The 17622-nt window shown below is 40.4% G+C and overlaps 2 protein-coding genes across 2 annotated transcripts; both read left to right on the top strand.

Annotated features, from left to right (window-relative positions):
* Positions 1 to 180: 180 nt before the first annotated feature.
* Positions 181 to 4749, top strand: dpagt1 (dolichyl-phosphate (UDP-N-acetylglucosamine) N-acetylglucosaminephosphotransferase 1 (GlcNAc-1-P transferase)). The gene is made up of 9 exons (XM_078266292.1): positions 181 to 830; positions 964 to 1084; positions 1177 to 1390; positions 1775 to 1921; positions 2232 to 2316; positions 2426 to 2614; positions 2722 to 2809; positions 3870 to 4025; positions 4127 to 4749. The coding sequence occupies exons 1-9, from the start codon at positions 664 to 666 to the stop codon at positions 4190 to 4192; spliced, it is 1233 nt and encodes a 410-aa protein (XP_078122418.1). The 5' UTR covers positions 181 to 663; the 3' UTR covers positions 4193 to 4749.
* Positions 4750 to 5421: 672 nt separating this feature from the next.
* On the top strand, positions 5422 to 11022 carry hinfp (histone H4 transcription factor). The gene is made up of 9 exons (XM_078265965.1): positions 5422 to 5921; positions 6182 to 6408; positions 6646 to 6757; positions 6950 to 7102; positions 7199 to 7276; positions 7968 to 8088; positions 8193 to 8331; positions 8428 to 8552; positions 8647 to 11022. The coding sequence occupies exons 1-9, from the start codon at positions 5759 to 5761 to the stop codon at positions 8999 to 9001; spliced, it is 1473 nt and encodes a 490-aa protein (XP_078122091.1). The 5' UTR covers positions 5422 to 5758; the 3' UTR covers positions 9002 to 11022.
* The last annotated feature ends 6600 nt before the right edge of the window (positions 11023 to 17622 follow it).

Here is a 17622-nt window from a genome sequence, read left to right as displayed (position 1 = left end):
AGAAAGAAAGAAAGAAAGAAAGAACGAAAGAAAGAAGGATCGACTCTTAACATTATTTATTAACATTATATTTTTGACCACAGGTGGCAGAATATCATATCATACCATACCAATGACATATCAACCAAAGAAGAAAATGTCACTTCCGTGTCGTGTCGACACAGTAGCCGGAAGCTGTTAAAGCTACATGTTTGTTTACAAGTATGTCGTACAGAGAGAACGGTCTTAAAGCAGTGGGAATACACTGATATTTTGAGAAAAGACAACAAATTAAGTAGTCACCAAAGCTTTCCCTTTAATTCAATGATCTTCTCATGCTAATAATAACCGACGACATTTTTAATAATATTTTATTTTGAAGAGGTAAAGCGGAACCACCACCTCCTCGAAACTGAACACTTAATGGTTAAACTGATATCAGACGTGGAGTTTAGAGGCAGTGAGCAGATTAGCATTAATAACACGTAATAAAATATGGTACGGATTACCATTACGATATATGGAGTTATTTTTCTTTGACACCGGAAGCACGAAGATTTATTTTGTTTTAAAATAACGATATGACATGTTTTTACCTCAGTGAGGACAGCCAAAACTCGTTCATCGATCGCCTGAAGGGGCAACGTCTGATTAGCTAGCTCTGTGAGAAACGGACTCACCGAAATGCCTGGAAACATGTCACCAGTACCCGTCCTACCGTTGGTGATAAACTGTTTAATGTCTGCACTCGGCTGTATGGCCACATTGAAACTCATTCCTGCTTTCAAAGACCATTTCATCTCCGCCAGATTGTACGGAATGGATCTAAACAAAACATCCAAAAAGGAAGTGTGAGTTATGTTCTTATCTATCCTATAATTTGGTAATGTTTTAGGTCAAATTAGTTTTGTTTGGAAATCCAGTTATCTGTTTTCCTGCCCTAATTCTCGCTTTCTTTCTCTTCCTGGTCACCCCTCGTTGCAGCCCAGAGTCCCAAGGAGTCATCAGTGGGACAGTCTTCCTCATCATCCTCTTCTGCTTTATCCCAGTGCCTTTCCTTAGCTGCTTTGTAGGAGATCAGTGCATGGGCTTCCCACACGATGAGGTGGGTCGATTGATGTATAGTAAGTCTGTATTTTTCTCTGAAATCTCGAACTCAACTCTATTCTCTGTGTTGTTGTTGTTGTTTTTGGTCAGTTTGTACAGGTGATTGGTGCACTTCTGGCTATTTGTTGCATGATCTTCCTCGGCTTTGCTGATGATGTGCTGAACTTGCGGTGGAGACACAAGCTCCTGCTTCCCACCATGGCTTCCCTGCCACTGCTCATGGTCTATTTTACCAACTTCGGCAACACAGTCATTGTGGTGCCCAAGCCCTTCAGAGCCCTGCTTGGACTGCACTTGGATATGGGTAAGATGTGCAGTTGTTTGCGGCATTGTCCGGGTAGAAAGAGGCTAAGCAATGCCTAGATGTTTTTCTAACCCAGTCACATCTTCCAGCTCACAAGAGGTTGCATGATGTTTCCAGGCCAGATGGGATATATAACCCCGCGAGCATGATCTTTGTCAGGGGTACTAATTATCAACTGAGAGTCACTGAAAATGAGATCAGTTAAAATATGAATCTTCCTCGAAAACATAAAGCAGTTGTCTTTACCTATTTATTTACCTACCTATTAGCTTTTCTGCCCGTTATTCTGACGGACATACGTAAACCTTTGAGGAAACCCATTATAATTGTTATCTGGATACTTTGTGTCATTCTGTAAATAATATCATTTATGATCTTCTGCAGGTATTCTTTACTACGTCTACATGGGAATGCTTGCAGTATTCTGCACAAATGCCATCAACATCCTAGCAGGCATCAACGGCATCGAGTCAGGTCAAGCCCTGTTTATCTCCGGCTCCATTATTGTCTTCAACCTGCTGGAGCTTAGTGGTGTGTGGTTGTTTCCTTTTTCATCATCAGCACTACAGATCACCCTCTACACTGCAAGTCATAAGTGTATTGTATTGTATTATGTATACATTGATTTTACTTGAAAATCCCTGAAACAAGTGAAAATAGTTTGGGGAAAAGTATGAACGTATCACACTAGGAATTTGTCACCCTTTTCAGACTGAATGTGATACTGCATGAGTTATAAATGTGGATATGTTACAGTGCACCTCTTTCCTGTTGCATAACAATCAAAATTCTGAACATGTTTCATCTGACATTTGTTTTGTTGTGTTATCTAATTTATCAGGAGATTACCTTGATGACCATGTTTTCTCCCTCTACTTCATGATACCATTCTTCTTCACCACATTAGCACTTTTTTACCACAACTGGTAAGTTTAACCTATAACCCAAGGCTGTTTCATGAAACATGTTTGAAAATATATACTGTATATGTTTGTGCCGTTATATTCTGCCAACTTTCAACCTATTTTGTCACAGGTACCCTTCATCGGTGTTTGTGGGAGACACTTTCTGCTACTTTGCTGGTATGACCTTCGCTGTAGTCGGCATCCTAGGACACTTCAGCAAAACAATGCTGCTGTTCTTCATTCCTCAAGTAGTTAACTTTGTCTACTCCTTGCCTCAGCTTTTTCATATCATCCCCTGTCCCAGACACCGGCTCCCCAGGTAACAACTTTTAAATTTGTTTGTGATATCTTTTCATTCATCATTCATACTGATATATATACTCTAAATGTCTGACTTTCTTCCTTTGCTCTTTCTCCCAATTAAAGGCTGAATCCAGACACAGGCAAACTGGGAATGAGCTACTCTAAATTCAAAAGAAAGGACCTCTCTAAATTAGGACACCTTATTCTGAAGGTAAAGCTCTTGCTGTTGTGTATTTTCTTTTTTAATGATCGCTTAACCATTTTGTCAAAAGAAAACGCCAAACTGTCCGACCAACAGTGAAAATCAAAAGATATTCAATAAAAAATTATTTAAAACGGAGAAAAGCACAAATCTGCTTTTTTACTTGCTAATGTAATGCAGTGGCATTAAATTGTATAGATGAACAACCATATAAATCCATATTTTCTAAATTTAGATAATCCATTTTTTATTGGACTTTACGCCACTATCTCGTAGTTGTTAGTCTGTTAAATGCTCAATAAAATAAAATGCTTTTTATTCAGTTTGTATTTTTGCTAAATCCATAAACATTAACAAATGGGAAGAGATTATATTCATGGAATGGGGAAAAAAAGTCCAGTGACCATTGCAGTTTGTGGAACAACATTATAAGTTCTGTGAAGCACATACAGTAAGCAAACAAATGGAGCAGATAACATAAAAAAAAAAATTAATAATTAATTGCAAAAGGTCACATAAAGTACCACCCTATCACCCTTTCCGTATACAAAGTAGCTGTCAGAGGAGGACGTCAAAGTCATCTTGTTTTTTATTATTATGGATTTATATGGTTTTTAGTCGCATAGCCTCATTTGGTTTTTGATTGAAACATGTTTGCTCATGTAGTGTATGCACATCTTGCCCATCATACCTACAGTCCAGTATCATGTACCCTCAATACACGAAAGCAAGCGGGTATGAGTGTGCCTGATGGGGCAGATGCAGTAAAGCCTTAAACAACAACGCTGGCAGATTAGTTGGTATCACAGACCTGTCTCTGACCTGATTAAACTTGAATGTAATTTGTCAGATAATCAGACAGAATTGCCAATTTTTTTTTACTTCATTATTTTATTTTACTATTTGAATTGGTGAAAAAAGTGGAGATGTGGGCAGCGATTCAGAGATCTTAAAAAAAAAAGGACTGTAAGTATTGGTGTAGTTGGGTAAACGCACGTGAGGCAGACCAGTGGCAGACTTTCTGCTGTATTTATTGGTTAATAACAATAATGTTGTTTGTCCTCAACAGGTGGCAGAGTTATTAAAGCTGCTAGAGGTGCAAAGAAGCCAGGAGGGAGATGATGATTTTATTGAGTGCAACAACATGACCTTAATAAATCTGGCACTGAAATTACTTGGTCCCACCCATGAGAGAAACCTGACAGTCATCATGCTTATCATACAGGTACTGTATAACAAAGCACCTGCTGTATCCAAACTTCCTGGAATCGTCATTGGGAAGTACGTGAAAGTTTCACTGGATGCTCATTTCTGTGTCTCTCCCAGGTGATGGGCAGTGTAATGGCTTTTGGGATCCGTTATCATCTGGTACGTCTCTTCTATGACGTCTAGACAGCACACCGGGAAAGAGGAGAGAACGCTGACTGAGAAAATATTATATTGTTTTATGGAACTATTTTAAAGGCTCATGGTTCATCTGCCTTTTGATAGATTCCATTACCTCGTAGAACATTTTTCACATACAGTGTCTAAGCATGAACTGCAAGGGTCGGACATCAACAGCAGTACTGTGTGTTATTCTCCTAAATTTCAGTAATTACAAGCAGAAAAAAGTAACTGGGTCTGAATGATCTTGTGTGTCCATCCTGAAAGTATATTTTTGTACTTGTTTTTTTTAAAGGAAGGTACTGTAAGAGGAGATGACTTTCGGTCTTCAGGGCAGCCAACATCAGTTGCTGACTGCTACTAAAATGCTATTTGATAACAGATTTGTGAAGGTGGAAGTGCTCTAAAAAATATTAAAATATCCACACAGCGGTCCATTGCTTGAATCTGCTGTAGAAGCAAAAATGGCTTTGGGAAAATGTATGTATTCATTTCCCATGACTATCCATGCAACATTATAAAAATATGAATGAATAAGTTAATATATTTTTAGTTTTTTTGTTTGTTGTTGTTTTTTGTATCTCTGAACAAACACACACAAAATGGTCATTGTGAAGAAAAGCAATAAAGAGCCTACAATCAGTTTGAAGACAGGGAATTAGGTGGAGACAGGTAAATAGAGGCAATATTAGAAGAGATAAAGTGAGATTATAGTGTCTGGATTGTTGAAAAAGTTACTCAAGGTCTACAGAAGGTGAAGGGTGTCCCCTCGATATCTTTCATGGTATAGTCCCCCTGAGGGTTCAGCAGCAGACATCATTGTGAAGTAAACTGGCACTGGACTTTTTTGCTTAGGAATGTAACTAAAAGCTAAACAAAATTGTTTACTGTTGGGATGGAAGCCTCAAATTGAAAAATAAAATCTGAGAAAATTCAAATATAAGATTTTGCCATCATTATTGTTTGCACTGTTTTAAGAAGTATTCCCTTTTTTAATTAGAAGCAGCAATACGACAATGTATAAATACCTGGCAACAAGTAAAAGTTCTTCACAATGGTATTATCAGCTACATTTTGGATTTTTTTATTATTATTATTATCACCTGACTTTAGGTTATCAGATATATTGGTATCAATCCATAAAAATGCCAAGCAAAGTACTTTGAACGTCAAAATGTAACTTAAGTACAGCATTTCACCCGGAACTAGTATAATTATACTATGTTTCAGGGGAGACATCTGCGTGTGCGCGCTGCACACAGCCTGCGATTCTTTTGGCTGGCCAAAACAATTCTCATGTTTACATCACGTCAGTCCTTTTAAACAGCACATTATTGTGTTGAAGCGCCTATTCAAGTAAGAATTTGAAGTTCGTGATGTTTTTTCGTTCGTCCCAGTGTTCCAGGATAATGTTTCTAAAAAAGCTCTAGCTAGTAGAGCTGGTAAATGTTTACAGTCAACCAACCGGCGTTAGCTAGCACCCGTAAACGTTAGATGCGACGTTTATAGCTTCAGTCTGTGGGTAAAAAAAAAGACTACATTTAACGTCAGCCCATTCCTGACTCGGAAGAGATGCCACCTAACAGACGGATTCACAAGAAAACACTGAAATTGGAGTGTGAATGGAGTTCTTGTCAGGAGTCGTTCAGTCGGATAGATAACTTCTGCAAACATGCGGAGGGTCATCTTAATAATGCTCTCAACATGGCGGAGGAGGACGAAGAAGAAACCGAAGGTGAGGAGGTTTTAGTATTATAGTTAAAAGTATCTCCCTGTGGCTTATTTCTTGTTTATATAGAGCTGTAACGTTAGTAAGTTATGTGGAAAGAAAGCATAACGTTACTTTGCTGCTAATTCAGCTAAATAGTAGGCTATTGTTTCATTTTACATGCTGTAGTGCTATTAAATAATAGGTGATTACAATAAATATTGATGTATTGCTTAACCTCCAAAAGGGTTATGTCTACCAATGCAAACTCAACTTTTTGTGCCAAGGGGAGAGAAACTGTCTTTGGAGAGACTGTGGTTTCTGTTCTGTGGAGGGTCCTGAAGAGTTGCGAAGACATCTGTTCTTTCACTGTTATCATACAAAGCTGAAGCAGATGGGTCAGCAGGTGCTTAATGCCCAGACAGAAATTGGCACCTGCTCCATCGGCTACCAGAACCGCAACGTCATCCCTGAAATCCCAGACAATTTTATCTGCCTTTGGGAGGAATGTGAGGTAAGCTTGGCAAAGGGAGGTGCTGCTGCTGCTTGTTATTGCTATTAGTCATAGCATCATATAACAGTTTGGGAAATTCTGTGCAAATTATATCAGAAGCTAAGCAGTTAAGGTACAGTGACTTGACCTCGAAGTGCACATATTTAAGATAAATGGGAAGATGTCTTCCTTTAAGTGTCCGTGAAGTAGCGCTCTTAATGTCTGGCTATGTGTTTCTTCTATGCATATTTGTTAAAGCAACCACCATATGAAAACCCAGAGTGGTTCTATCGCCATGTGGAGATGCATAGCCTGAGCATAGATATACCAGTAGGAGACCATGAATTCCCAATACATTGTGGATGGAAAGGTACGTAATTTAACATGATTTATTTTAAGATTATAGTACAGAAATGTCAATGTAACTACAGAAATGTCAACGTAACTAAAGATAACGCAACCAATTCATGGTCAAAGAAGTTTAAAAGGCTGAGGACATTTTCTTTTTAGTACTAAGAATGTAGGATTGTTGAGTCCAAGTTCTGAGGCTATCATTCTACAGATTGCGAAGCCACCGCTAAAGGGCGTCCTAAGCTTCGGGAGCACCTGCGCAGCCACACTCAGGAGAAGGTAGTGGCATGTCCAGGCTGTGGGGGGATGTATGCCAGCAACACCAAGTTATTTGACCACATCATACGACAGAGTGCCATGGAAGGTAAAAACCTGTCAGAATTATGTAAAAATAACGTAAAAATAATGGTTGCATCAGGTTCAGTAATTCTTGCTTTGTGTGCTTGTATGTGTGCTGTAGGTCAGAGGTTCCAGTGTTCTCACTGTTCCAAACGTTTTGCAACAGAAAGACTACTGAGAGACCACATGAGAACCCACGGTCAGTCTCTCCTTCATCAGTGTTATCAGTTGTTATTCCCATGTGCTGCGGAGTACTTAAATACCACACTGCTCGTTTTGCATGTTTGAGCCAAATAACCTTAAAATCTCACACAGTTGGTACTACTAACAACCATTTTGAACACCGTGCCTTACATTTTTATTTTTTATTTTAAACACTGGTTTCAGTTCATGCCCATACAAAGTGAAACGAGACAACTGATAGATACCATACCAGTAAACATTTGGTCCAAAATAGTCCTTGACAAGTTGCGTTATTTTTTCCCCCAAAAAATTCAAAGTTATTGCCATAAATCCTTACCCGCTTTACCCATACACACACTGCCAATTGAGTTTCTGCACCCATAAACATTAGTAAGTTGTTAGAAAAGCCTCAAATCTCTGGACCCCTGCATCCTGTGAGCAACTCACCTTGCTACAAAACTTCTGCAATAGATCTCTGTGTTCTTATAGCAACAGTGTCAAGTTTTAGAATCAATTTATTTCATCAGGATTTCTCGGCCTGACACCAGCATAGCTAAAAATAGGCAATTTTTTGACCACATTGACCATGTGATACGCTTTGGTGTCCAAGTGATTGAGGGAATCCTGTTGACAACAGGGTGCATTATTATTATTAGAGGATTTAATCTCATCACTGTTTTTTTTTTTTCTTTTTCTTGTTGGTACAGTGAGCCACTACAAATGCCCGCTGTGTGACATGACTTGTCCATCACCTTCTTCACTACGCAACCATATTAAGTTCCGCCATAGTAACGAAAAGCCATACAGCTGTGAATACTGTGAATACAGGTATCTAGCCTTTGAATCTGCAGCAATGTAAAACGATTAAGATTAGGCTGTTAAAACACACTGGCATTTTTTTAATACTCTCACACTTGATTTTGAATTTGCAGCTGTAAGAATCTAATAGACTTGCGCAAACACCTGGATACCCACAGCAGCGAGCCGGCATTTCACTGCAACGTTCCTGGCTGTGGCTTCACCTCTCGTAACCTCGGCACCATGACGATTCACCACAAAAGAGAGCATGAGGTGAAAGGGGGAATCTTTTCAATTACTGTTAATTTGCACTCATATAGAGAGTTTATTATCATTTATAGTTCTCTAATGTTTCCTTTCCGTAATCAGGGGAATTTTGTAGCCCGCTACAAGTGCCATGTGTGCGATCAGTGCTTCACCCGGGGCAACAACCTAACTATTCATCTGCACAAAAAGCACCAATTCAAATGGCCCTCTGGACACCCCAGGTTCAGGTAAGAAACACTGCCAAACCAATCAACCCAGTAATGCTGAATTTGAGATGTGTGGAGTGTTGCAGCCCTGATGGCTTCTTCTTCACTCTGCCAGGTACAAGGAGCACGAGGACGGCTTCTTGCGGCTGCAACTGATTCGTTACGAGAGTGTGGAACTGACGGAGCAGCTAATGAGGGAAAGACAAAGTAGTCAAGCGGAGGAGGATGAGGACAGCGGCCAGATTGAGGAAGAATACCTGGGGGCAGCTCCCTCAGAGTTGCAGGTAGAACTGAGAGGGGTGCTACTAGAGGAGCAGAGGATTGAGGGTACAACCGCCAGCGCTGAGGGAGGCAGTCAGGAAGAGGGCATGTTGTATGTTCTCACTGGAGGTTTGTCAGAAGCAGGGGAGCACTCCATCATGCAGCAATTACAGGATCCTGCTCAGCAGCAAGGAATGCACGTAGGTTGACTGCCACAGTCCTGCATAAACGTCGACAGGATATTCTGTAATCAGCTGTGCTGTTTCACAGATGCATGGCACATGCCTGAAAAAAATTGTGGAATTCCTGAGCCTTTAATGGGGGCTGGAAGCACTTAATAATAAGTTTAAACGTCTAAATGCGTCTAAAAAAATGCGTATTCCATGATGACCAATTCTTGACTATAAGGCTGCATTCACACAAAATCAGGCACACTTGATGTCATTCTTGTTTCAGTGTCAGTTTTTGGGGTTTGATGGGGTGGGAAAGAAGTGGGTTATTTACATGTAATCTGGAGAAAATGTCAGTCTTCTGCCTGGCATCACCACACAGCTAACATATGATAATGTCTTTCATGAGTTCACCTGGAACTTCCAAACAGCAAGTATGTTAAGGGTGTTTCTCTCTGCCGTTGTTGTTTTTTCACATAGAACTGATAATATGCAGAGGTCCACTGTAACAAGCGCTAACGTCAACTAATGTCAGCTACCTTAGCTAACGTTAGGCTCAATGTGAAAAACAACAGCAGAGAGAAACGGACTTACTTGCAGTTTGGGAGTTTCAGGTAAACTCGTGAAAGCCGTTGCCGTAGACGTACGGTAAAGCCAGTGGCTGCGGTCAAGCCATCAGTGTGCATCGGATGCCCTATGGCCCAAAGATACTTTTTCCCATAGACTTACATGGCATAAGAGATGTCAGTAAATCAGTGAATACATTTTTTTTAAGCGTCACAACCCTGCGAAATGACTCGTTTCACTATCAGAATTTGATCCATTCGGTCCTAAAACATTTGGAAACGCTAGAAGAGCACGATTAAATAATTTATTCCCTATTCAAGTTAGCCGGAGTGCTAAACAGGATGTAGCCGGCAGAAGTCTCTAGTGCGCCTCCTCTATGGGCCACACAGTGCGGAAGTAGTGCCGATCATCCGGGTAATTTTAGACGTGGCAGTTGAACTTTTCTGGCTTCATGCACCACTGAGCAACTCTCACAGGAATGAGCGGGGGTCCCGCTTCCAACACTGTATCCAGTTCTCTTTATACATCCATGGGCGCTATTCTGTGTTCTTCGTTGCTGGTAGGCATTCTTCTTCGGCATTTAGCCAGAGACTAGAACACTTGTAGGCGGTTATGCTACCCACATCAGGTTCGAAAGAATTGCATCCCTCGGTACCTCTGGTACCTGCGGTACTGGGTACTGTAGAAAAACAAGTACCGTCACGTTTTTAGAATTTTGGCATTGACTTGGTACCGAAGTATCGGTTCTCGTGACATCCCTAGTGGGGAACACAATTGAAACACAAATGGCCATTTAAGTGACACTCCCATACCGCCGCACAACCCTGCGCTAATTGCCGCAACACCTGATTTGGTGTGAATGCGGCCTAAGCCTATGTTGGGTAATAAACCTGTTTTTATTGCTAATGTTGAGCTTGTGGACAACCTGTTTTTCAGTATTTATTATTATTATTTTCAATAAATTCATTGTATCTTATACTGTTACATGTTTAGACAGTTTAATACTAATGCTGCACTGCCTAGTGTGTTGTCATTCCTTTATAGATCGTTCTCCCAAATTCAGAAATATATCAACTACACCCTCCTTTGAAAGGTCAGGCATACTGTATAAGTTACAACAATGGCCTGTAAGCATTATTATTCACCAAAATGTATGGAATGCAGCAAAGAGGCAACCTTATTAGTTTAGAGTTTGTATTTTCTGACGTTTAAACAACTTGAATAAACTGGTGACACAATGTTTGCGAATATCACATTTGAACTAGTTTTTTTGTTGTCTTATTCAGATGTTTTTAAAGTTGCAGAGTAAAATGTTTTCTTCAATGGTGCTAAATATAAAGAGGAATATGCATTGTTTTAATTTAATTCATGTGATTTTTTTTTTTTTTGCAAGTCAATACATTGATAGGATCCACCATCTGTACTTCCATTATGGCGCCCCCTGCTGAATGTAACTGCTCTACTGCAGCTCTATGATTAAATCGTGCTCTGCTTGACTGGAAATTTTATTGATCTAAAATGTATTGACTGAGCGCTTATTAGAAAAATATATATTGGGTGTCTAGGAGGTAGACTATTTGAAGGCACACTTCTACTTTCACTTCTTTCCTCTATTAGATAAAATTGTATTTTAAGCCCAAAAATGTGTACTCTTTTTTTATTCTATTACTCAACGGTACGTACATACAATATCAGTGCTTTGATGGCAAATATTTAAACAACAAAATTACTGCTTTTCATAACTCTACCGGCTACACCTGGCAATGTGATCTTCCACTTCTCCACTTTGTGCTTTGATCTTATAAAAAGCTGTGGTAATCAAGTGATTTAAGTGTGTCTTTGCCGCAGCATGACATACAGTACCTAGTGGCATTAGCTGTGTGTAGAAGATTAGGCAACACACAGAGCTTACTTGTTACTTACCGCTCTGCTTCTTCCCTCTGCAGTTAGTGAACACAGCTCTACTGGGACAGCTTCTAATGACTTCATGTCTGTTGAGTTTGCAATGAATGAAAATGTATAGACTGTTGCTGCACGACTTGGACTCAGTTCCCAGATCCATCTGCAGTTTTTCCACAGAAACTGATTGCATCTGAAGATGGGCACGATGAGGTTATATCCACTGCTGTTGCTGTTGTTTGGGTCCTTCCAAAGAGCCATTTCTCAGTTTCCTGGATGGATTGGTGAGGTGGAAGGTAGTGGTAAGACCTCCTATAACAGCAGAACATGTTATTTTTTTAATGATGTTCTATTCTCTAAGATAGGTTAATGGATCCCTGTTTAACAATAATAACATCTTTCTTACGCTTGGCCTAGAAGCCTGGAAATATTTCCAGTATGAGGTTTGCATTGAAAAACTTTAAGAACCATTATTATTTTATTATATGGATGTTAGGGATTTGTCCAGTTGTAGTATATTAAAAAGCTAATAAAAATGTTTTACTGTAGGTGAGACAGAATGGATTTCCCAACCAGATTTCATAGAAGACATATATTGGTCCGGGTCAGCGCCCCTTTGTTTAGGAGGTTGTAAGGCACGGCACCAGGAGCTGAGGAGAGATCGCTGTGGAGACTCAAGCTGCTGCTGGCTCGGCTACAAGTCCCTGTGCAGAGGTAAGCTGACTGACACTCTATTGACATTAGATAGGAGTCCCTGTGTCTGATCAACCTGTTATGAAGCTTTATGCCTTTGCATTTCCTTTGCTTTGTATGGCAGTGAACTGTGGGAAGCCCGATGTGGACTATAATGGACAAGTGTATGGTAATGACTGGTGGGTGGGCTCTGTGGTGAGGTACTCCTGTCGCCCTGGCTTCATGCTGGTGGGAAACCCTACCAGATCTTGCCAGCCTAATGGCCTCTGGACCCAGAAACCTACCTGTCTCAGTGAGTAAACACTGACCACAATGACACAAATATGTTATGATCCCTTATGAACTGTTTAGCTCATCATATGATTTCTCTGTACCTGTCTTTTAGGAATATGTGCGCGGGGACGCGTTGAAATCAGTGAGAGTGAACTGAATGGGACTTGCAACTCCACCTGCGCATACAAGAGCTACTTTGGCCCACCCAAACAAGGCTGCACTCGGATAGACAACTGTTATAAGAAGGAGACTGGCTGGAAGCGGTTCTTTGCACTGTGTGTCCCTTGCATTTGTGACTGCGCTTTATCATGTGGTGAGAAGCTTACCCGCCACACTGTCGCGCACAATTGATGAACTGATGTAAAGTGAGCATGTTGCAATGTGTCAGTGAAATTACCTTGACTGTGGTAAAGTATTGCTTTAAACATTAATTTGCTCTCTTTCTTTAAAGAAGTCCATGCAAAGAACACTTTTGACTTTTTATTTTTACATTTACAGGCTAAAACATGGAGAAACAGTTAGACAACAGATTAGTAAAATATACACAGCTTGTACACCGCAAAGCCACGCTATGTTCTTGCTGCTTCATCCAATTGTGTAGACAAATCACTCTGCCTCGTTGCTCCTCCTCTTAGTCCATCTGTCTTGGAGGAAGATGAAACCTTAATCTTGTTTCAAAGAGAGGAGCTTTGGTCGGGGAGGTCAGGGGTCAGAAGAGTGTTCTAGACCTTATAAGCAAATTGTTTTATAGGTAGTAGACTATGTACACTTTTTAATATTTAAATTATTTATTGTGGAAAAATGGCACATCTATTTTCGTTGTCAAATCAAATCTTTATTTTTATATAGATGAAATGTGTGAATCTGCGGTAATTTCCTTAAACAGTTGGCATTAGCTGTTGCCACTTATAACAGTTGTATGCATCTCACTTCCCGGTGTTATTCAACCTTTCTGCACTCAAACAATTTTGATTGGCAGAACGCTTCCAGGCATATGACATTTCTTTGTATATTGTCTGTGTAGTCTTCAAATTTTTTGTTGTATTCATTACTAATACCCCATATATATTTAAAGTTAAAAAGCATTCACAAAATGTAAACAAATGTTGCATATATTTTTCAGATAGTGCCATTATGTGATTATTTTTCATTTGTTTGATATTTTGCAAGCCGGTTGAGTTGGAGTTTGTTAAATTTGATGCAAATAATCTGATAAATGACATTGCTCATGACTGCCACTAGATGTTGCTGCATTCTTTATTCTCACACAACAGGTCACAACAGTTACCCCCCTTTACACTTTACAGGAACTTTATAGTCAAGAAACAGCCATAAATGCCAAAAATAAAGATCAAGTTTGATCCTCTTTTACATCTTATCCTGAAGAGTTACTGCTGAACACCTCAGCTTGTTCATCACTGTTAGGGCCAGGTGCTGAACCTAAGGATGATGTGCTCATTTGCTTTAGGTTTGTAGCAGCCAATTCCTGTGAAAAAGGGATACGTTTAAGTCAGAAACTGAAAGACATTTTAATTACGAACACAAATTCTGAGAGAAACACAGTTCTCAGTTCTGCTGCTCAGTTGAAATGGTGTTCTTGCATTATTAGCAATTAGAAGATAATGAGAAACTATTTACACCCTTTTTACTCCAAAAACTAAAGAAGCACTCAAAAATAAACAATTATGTAGTTGCACTGCCTGCTCATGAACAGCAAAAGTCACACCAAATATATTGAAGACAAAGAGTGACTAATATTGTCACAACAATAATATTTTTTAAGAAATTTCCCACCAGAGGAAATCCTGAAGCAATAAGTGAAAGGACAACCAATTCTCCTGCCTCATTTCAGCTCATTAAGTCAGATATGTTGTTAACTCTGGGGAGGATACTCACCCACATCCAGTTTGGTGTACTCTCCTGAGCTTTCTGACAGGATCTCCCAGTATGTCTGCTCGTGCTCGTTTCCAGCTACTCCATTCACACTCTCCAGCCACAGGCCAAAGTCTGGGTTCTCCTTCAAAGTGAACCTGGCCATACACAGAGAAGTCAGGACAGCTATCTAGCAGAAACAGGTAATCACAAGCTTGAATATGTAGGAGAAGCAGCCGAGCCACCTTTTAAGAATAAAGGATGTCATGCAGAGAGATTAAAGGGGATAATGGGTGGTCTTACTTGAAGTCCCTCTGTGTTTCCTGCAGTCTCCTCAGAGCGCCCAGCAGCACGCCTCCCTCCACCACAGAGCTGAAATGGGTCTCAGGAGTCATGTTAGAGATGTCATTCTCCACAGACAGTCTGATAGGAAGAGTCGCTGGTCCTGCACACCATGTTATATTCAGTTATAGTGACACTTTACATTATACATGTGCACAAAAGTTTGATATTTAAGGTCATGTTTATTATATTTTCTTAAATATTCACCTGCGTCTGTGAGAGCTCCTCGTGTCAGCAACAGAAGAAAGCCCACAGAGAGGAGAGCAGTTGTTCTTAGGGCCATCCTGTACGATCGTGTCCCTCAGATATCTACTGACACTTCAGCTCACTACTTATAGTGTGCCTAACCCTCATTTGTGTGCACACTCCAGTCCTACCTTTACTCATGCAGTCACCATGTCACTTTGCAAAGACGTCTTTGTTGAGTTTAAATATTCACAGTGACAGACTGATACTAAAACTAACAGGCGTGTTTGCTCTTATCTCACACGTGGCAACCAGTCGCTGTTAATGTGTGCTTCATAAATAGAGAACCAATGTTATCTCTAAAGTGACTTAATGATCATTTAGTTGATTTATGATCTGCCCTGTGGTTATGTCTTCTCACAGGGCGTGAATGACAATGCTTGGCTGTTTTTAGATCATTTATGAATGCAAACTCAAGCCTATTCTGCAGAGAGTTAAAGAAAGGTCATATCCCCTTTCCTTGAGGCAAATATTACATTATGCAATCAGTATTTGGCTTTCTAAGTAGAACAATAGCACCTCACATGTCCCTATAGCCATCTTATCAATCAGTCAAGCTTGAAAATGGCCATGCAACACATTTACTGGAGCCTAAAAACAAAGCATCCATCCTTATTTTGGATACTGACTTGTCTCCATCACACCCAGGCTGAGTTATAGCAAAAAATAACAAAATGTACAAATCTGTGATGGTTTACAGTCCTAATCATATAATCTCTAAGATGTGCAATCAGTGTAATGGATTCAGGTTAACATCATGTGTTACAGTGTCTCTGTCTAACAATGGTCCTGCTTACACCTTAAGTAGGCATATATCACAGAGAGAGATGGCTTGCTGTGCTGAAATTGCTTATGTGGCGACGAGAGAGCTCGTTTTAAATTGGTCTGATTAAGATGCAGGTGCGATTGGCTAAACATGGGTTTGATTTCCTCTCAGGGGTGATGTAAGGCATGTAGGGCCCGCTTGAACGCGAGTAACCCCGGCTGTTTTACCGAAAATAACCCGGGCACTGCAGCATCAGCACCAGGCAGCTGCGCAGGTGCGGCCTTTAAAGAGACAGCGGGGCCTGAAATCTCACCCAAACCTTCTTCATGTTGCACAGACTGTCAACAGCAGTGCATTGACAACGACGGTGCCGAATTGATCATCTGTATCAGTAGCTATTATGTGGCAAGATGAGAAATAGGCTAAAAATATTATATATTATTATTCACAGCGGGGCTTTACCCTAATTTCCTTGGGTTACTAATTTCATTTCATTTCTGGCCCAAAGTAGCCCCACAATAGAAAATTGAATACTACTTAAAAGGTTTAAATCGGCATCGGAGGGGCTAATTTATTGAAACAGCCTGTGGCAGCCAATCTGATCTAGGCTACATTTAATTAGCCTAACTGTGAATTGATTCCAACTTTTAGCTCAGTGTCCTTTTCTTAAATCCCTGTTAAAATGTGTTAAAAGGGGACTTAAAATGTATCATCTATTGTACTGTGCATACAGTGCCTAGCCTACTACTTTATTTTTACTACTTTCATTTTATTTATTTTTTCTCTGTGAGATTTATTTAATTCTAAAACATGAGGTTAGGATGAGGATTAGGAGGAAACAATCAAAAGCAAAACGATATTTATTTTCCTCCTGTAGCATCCTACCAGCAACGCCCTGTATCCCAGACCGGCGTGCGTACCACACACACGCACTAACCGGTAAGGGGATAGCGGCTGCTACAGAACATCGAGCTGCTGCTGAAGCATCTGCAGCGCTGTTTGACTGTCTTTTGTTTCATTCCAGATGTCAGAGACTGATTGTCTTCTACACCACTGCTGAGGATGTGTGTGAGTATTTCGATGCGAGTTCGGATCGGATGGATTCAATGAAAGGAATAATCCTACAAGGAAGGAGGAAAAACATGACAGGCACCCTGTTCCCCTGACGAATCTCTGGGATGCAGTCGTAGTTTGAGGCCGGGCAGGATTTTAATCTCTGGAGTTGCTGTAGTGAATGCGGGATGGTGTGCGCCGCACCCCGAGATATATTGATAAGGAGAACACAGCTCTGTCCTTTGATGCCTCTCATCCGATCCGATTTTTTCCTTGACTGTGGCGCACAGTGAGCATCTTGTTTTTTTTTTTTACTGGCTGGGACTGTTTGGGGTATCTTCGGATGTGGAGGGATTTTGCTGTTTTATCTGAAGGGATCAACAGAGCACTGTTGCTTTCACCAAGAGAGGAGAACCAGGGCTGAGCTGCTCACCTGGTCATTTTCAACACACAATAATAAGTATGTGCAATGCGTGCGTGCGTGCGTGCGTGTGTGCATGTGCAATGCAATGCAATACAATACAATACACAGTAGGACTGACTGGTAAAGCCTTACTGTATGTGTCCTCAGAATCATTAATGACTCATCTCCCTTTAAAAAAAGGTCACCTCTTCCCACTGCACTCTCATTTTCCAGCCTAAATAGTGTCTCATGTTTTCATTCTCATCAGTTTGTTGGTAACAGGTGCTTTTTGAAGAGCTGGCAGCATCTCTCATCACTGTGAAGACACTGCAGAGCACAGAGTCACTACACCACTGCAGAGATACATTTAATAACCATACTTCATCCCCTTACAGGAGACTTTTAATATGGTGTGTGTGCTCTCATGACATGTCCTTGCTTTGGGGCCGCACATGACGGAACATAAAGGCCTTCAATCTAACTGAGAGGCCATTAAAGCCTGTCAGTATTTTACTGAGCTTATATGCAAGCTGGTAATGGAAATGC

The sequence above is a fragment of the Sander vitreus genome, chromosome 13, assembly GCF_031162955.1.
Source record: "Sander vitreus isolate 19-12246 chromosome 13, sanVit1, whole genome shotgun sequence".
NCBI classification, from domain to species: domain Eukaryota; kingdom Metazoa; phylum Chordata; class Actinopteri; order Perciformes; family Percidae; genus Sander; species Sander vitreus.
This window is presented reverse-complemented; position numbering and strand designations above follow the sequence as displayed.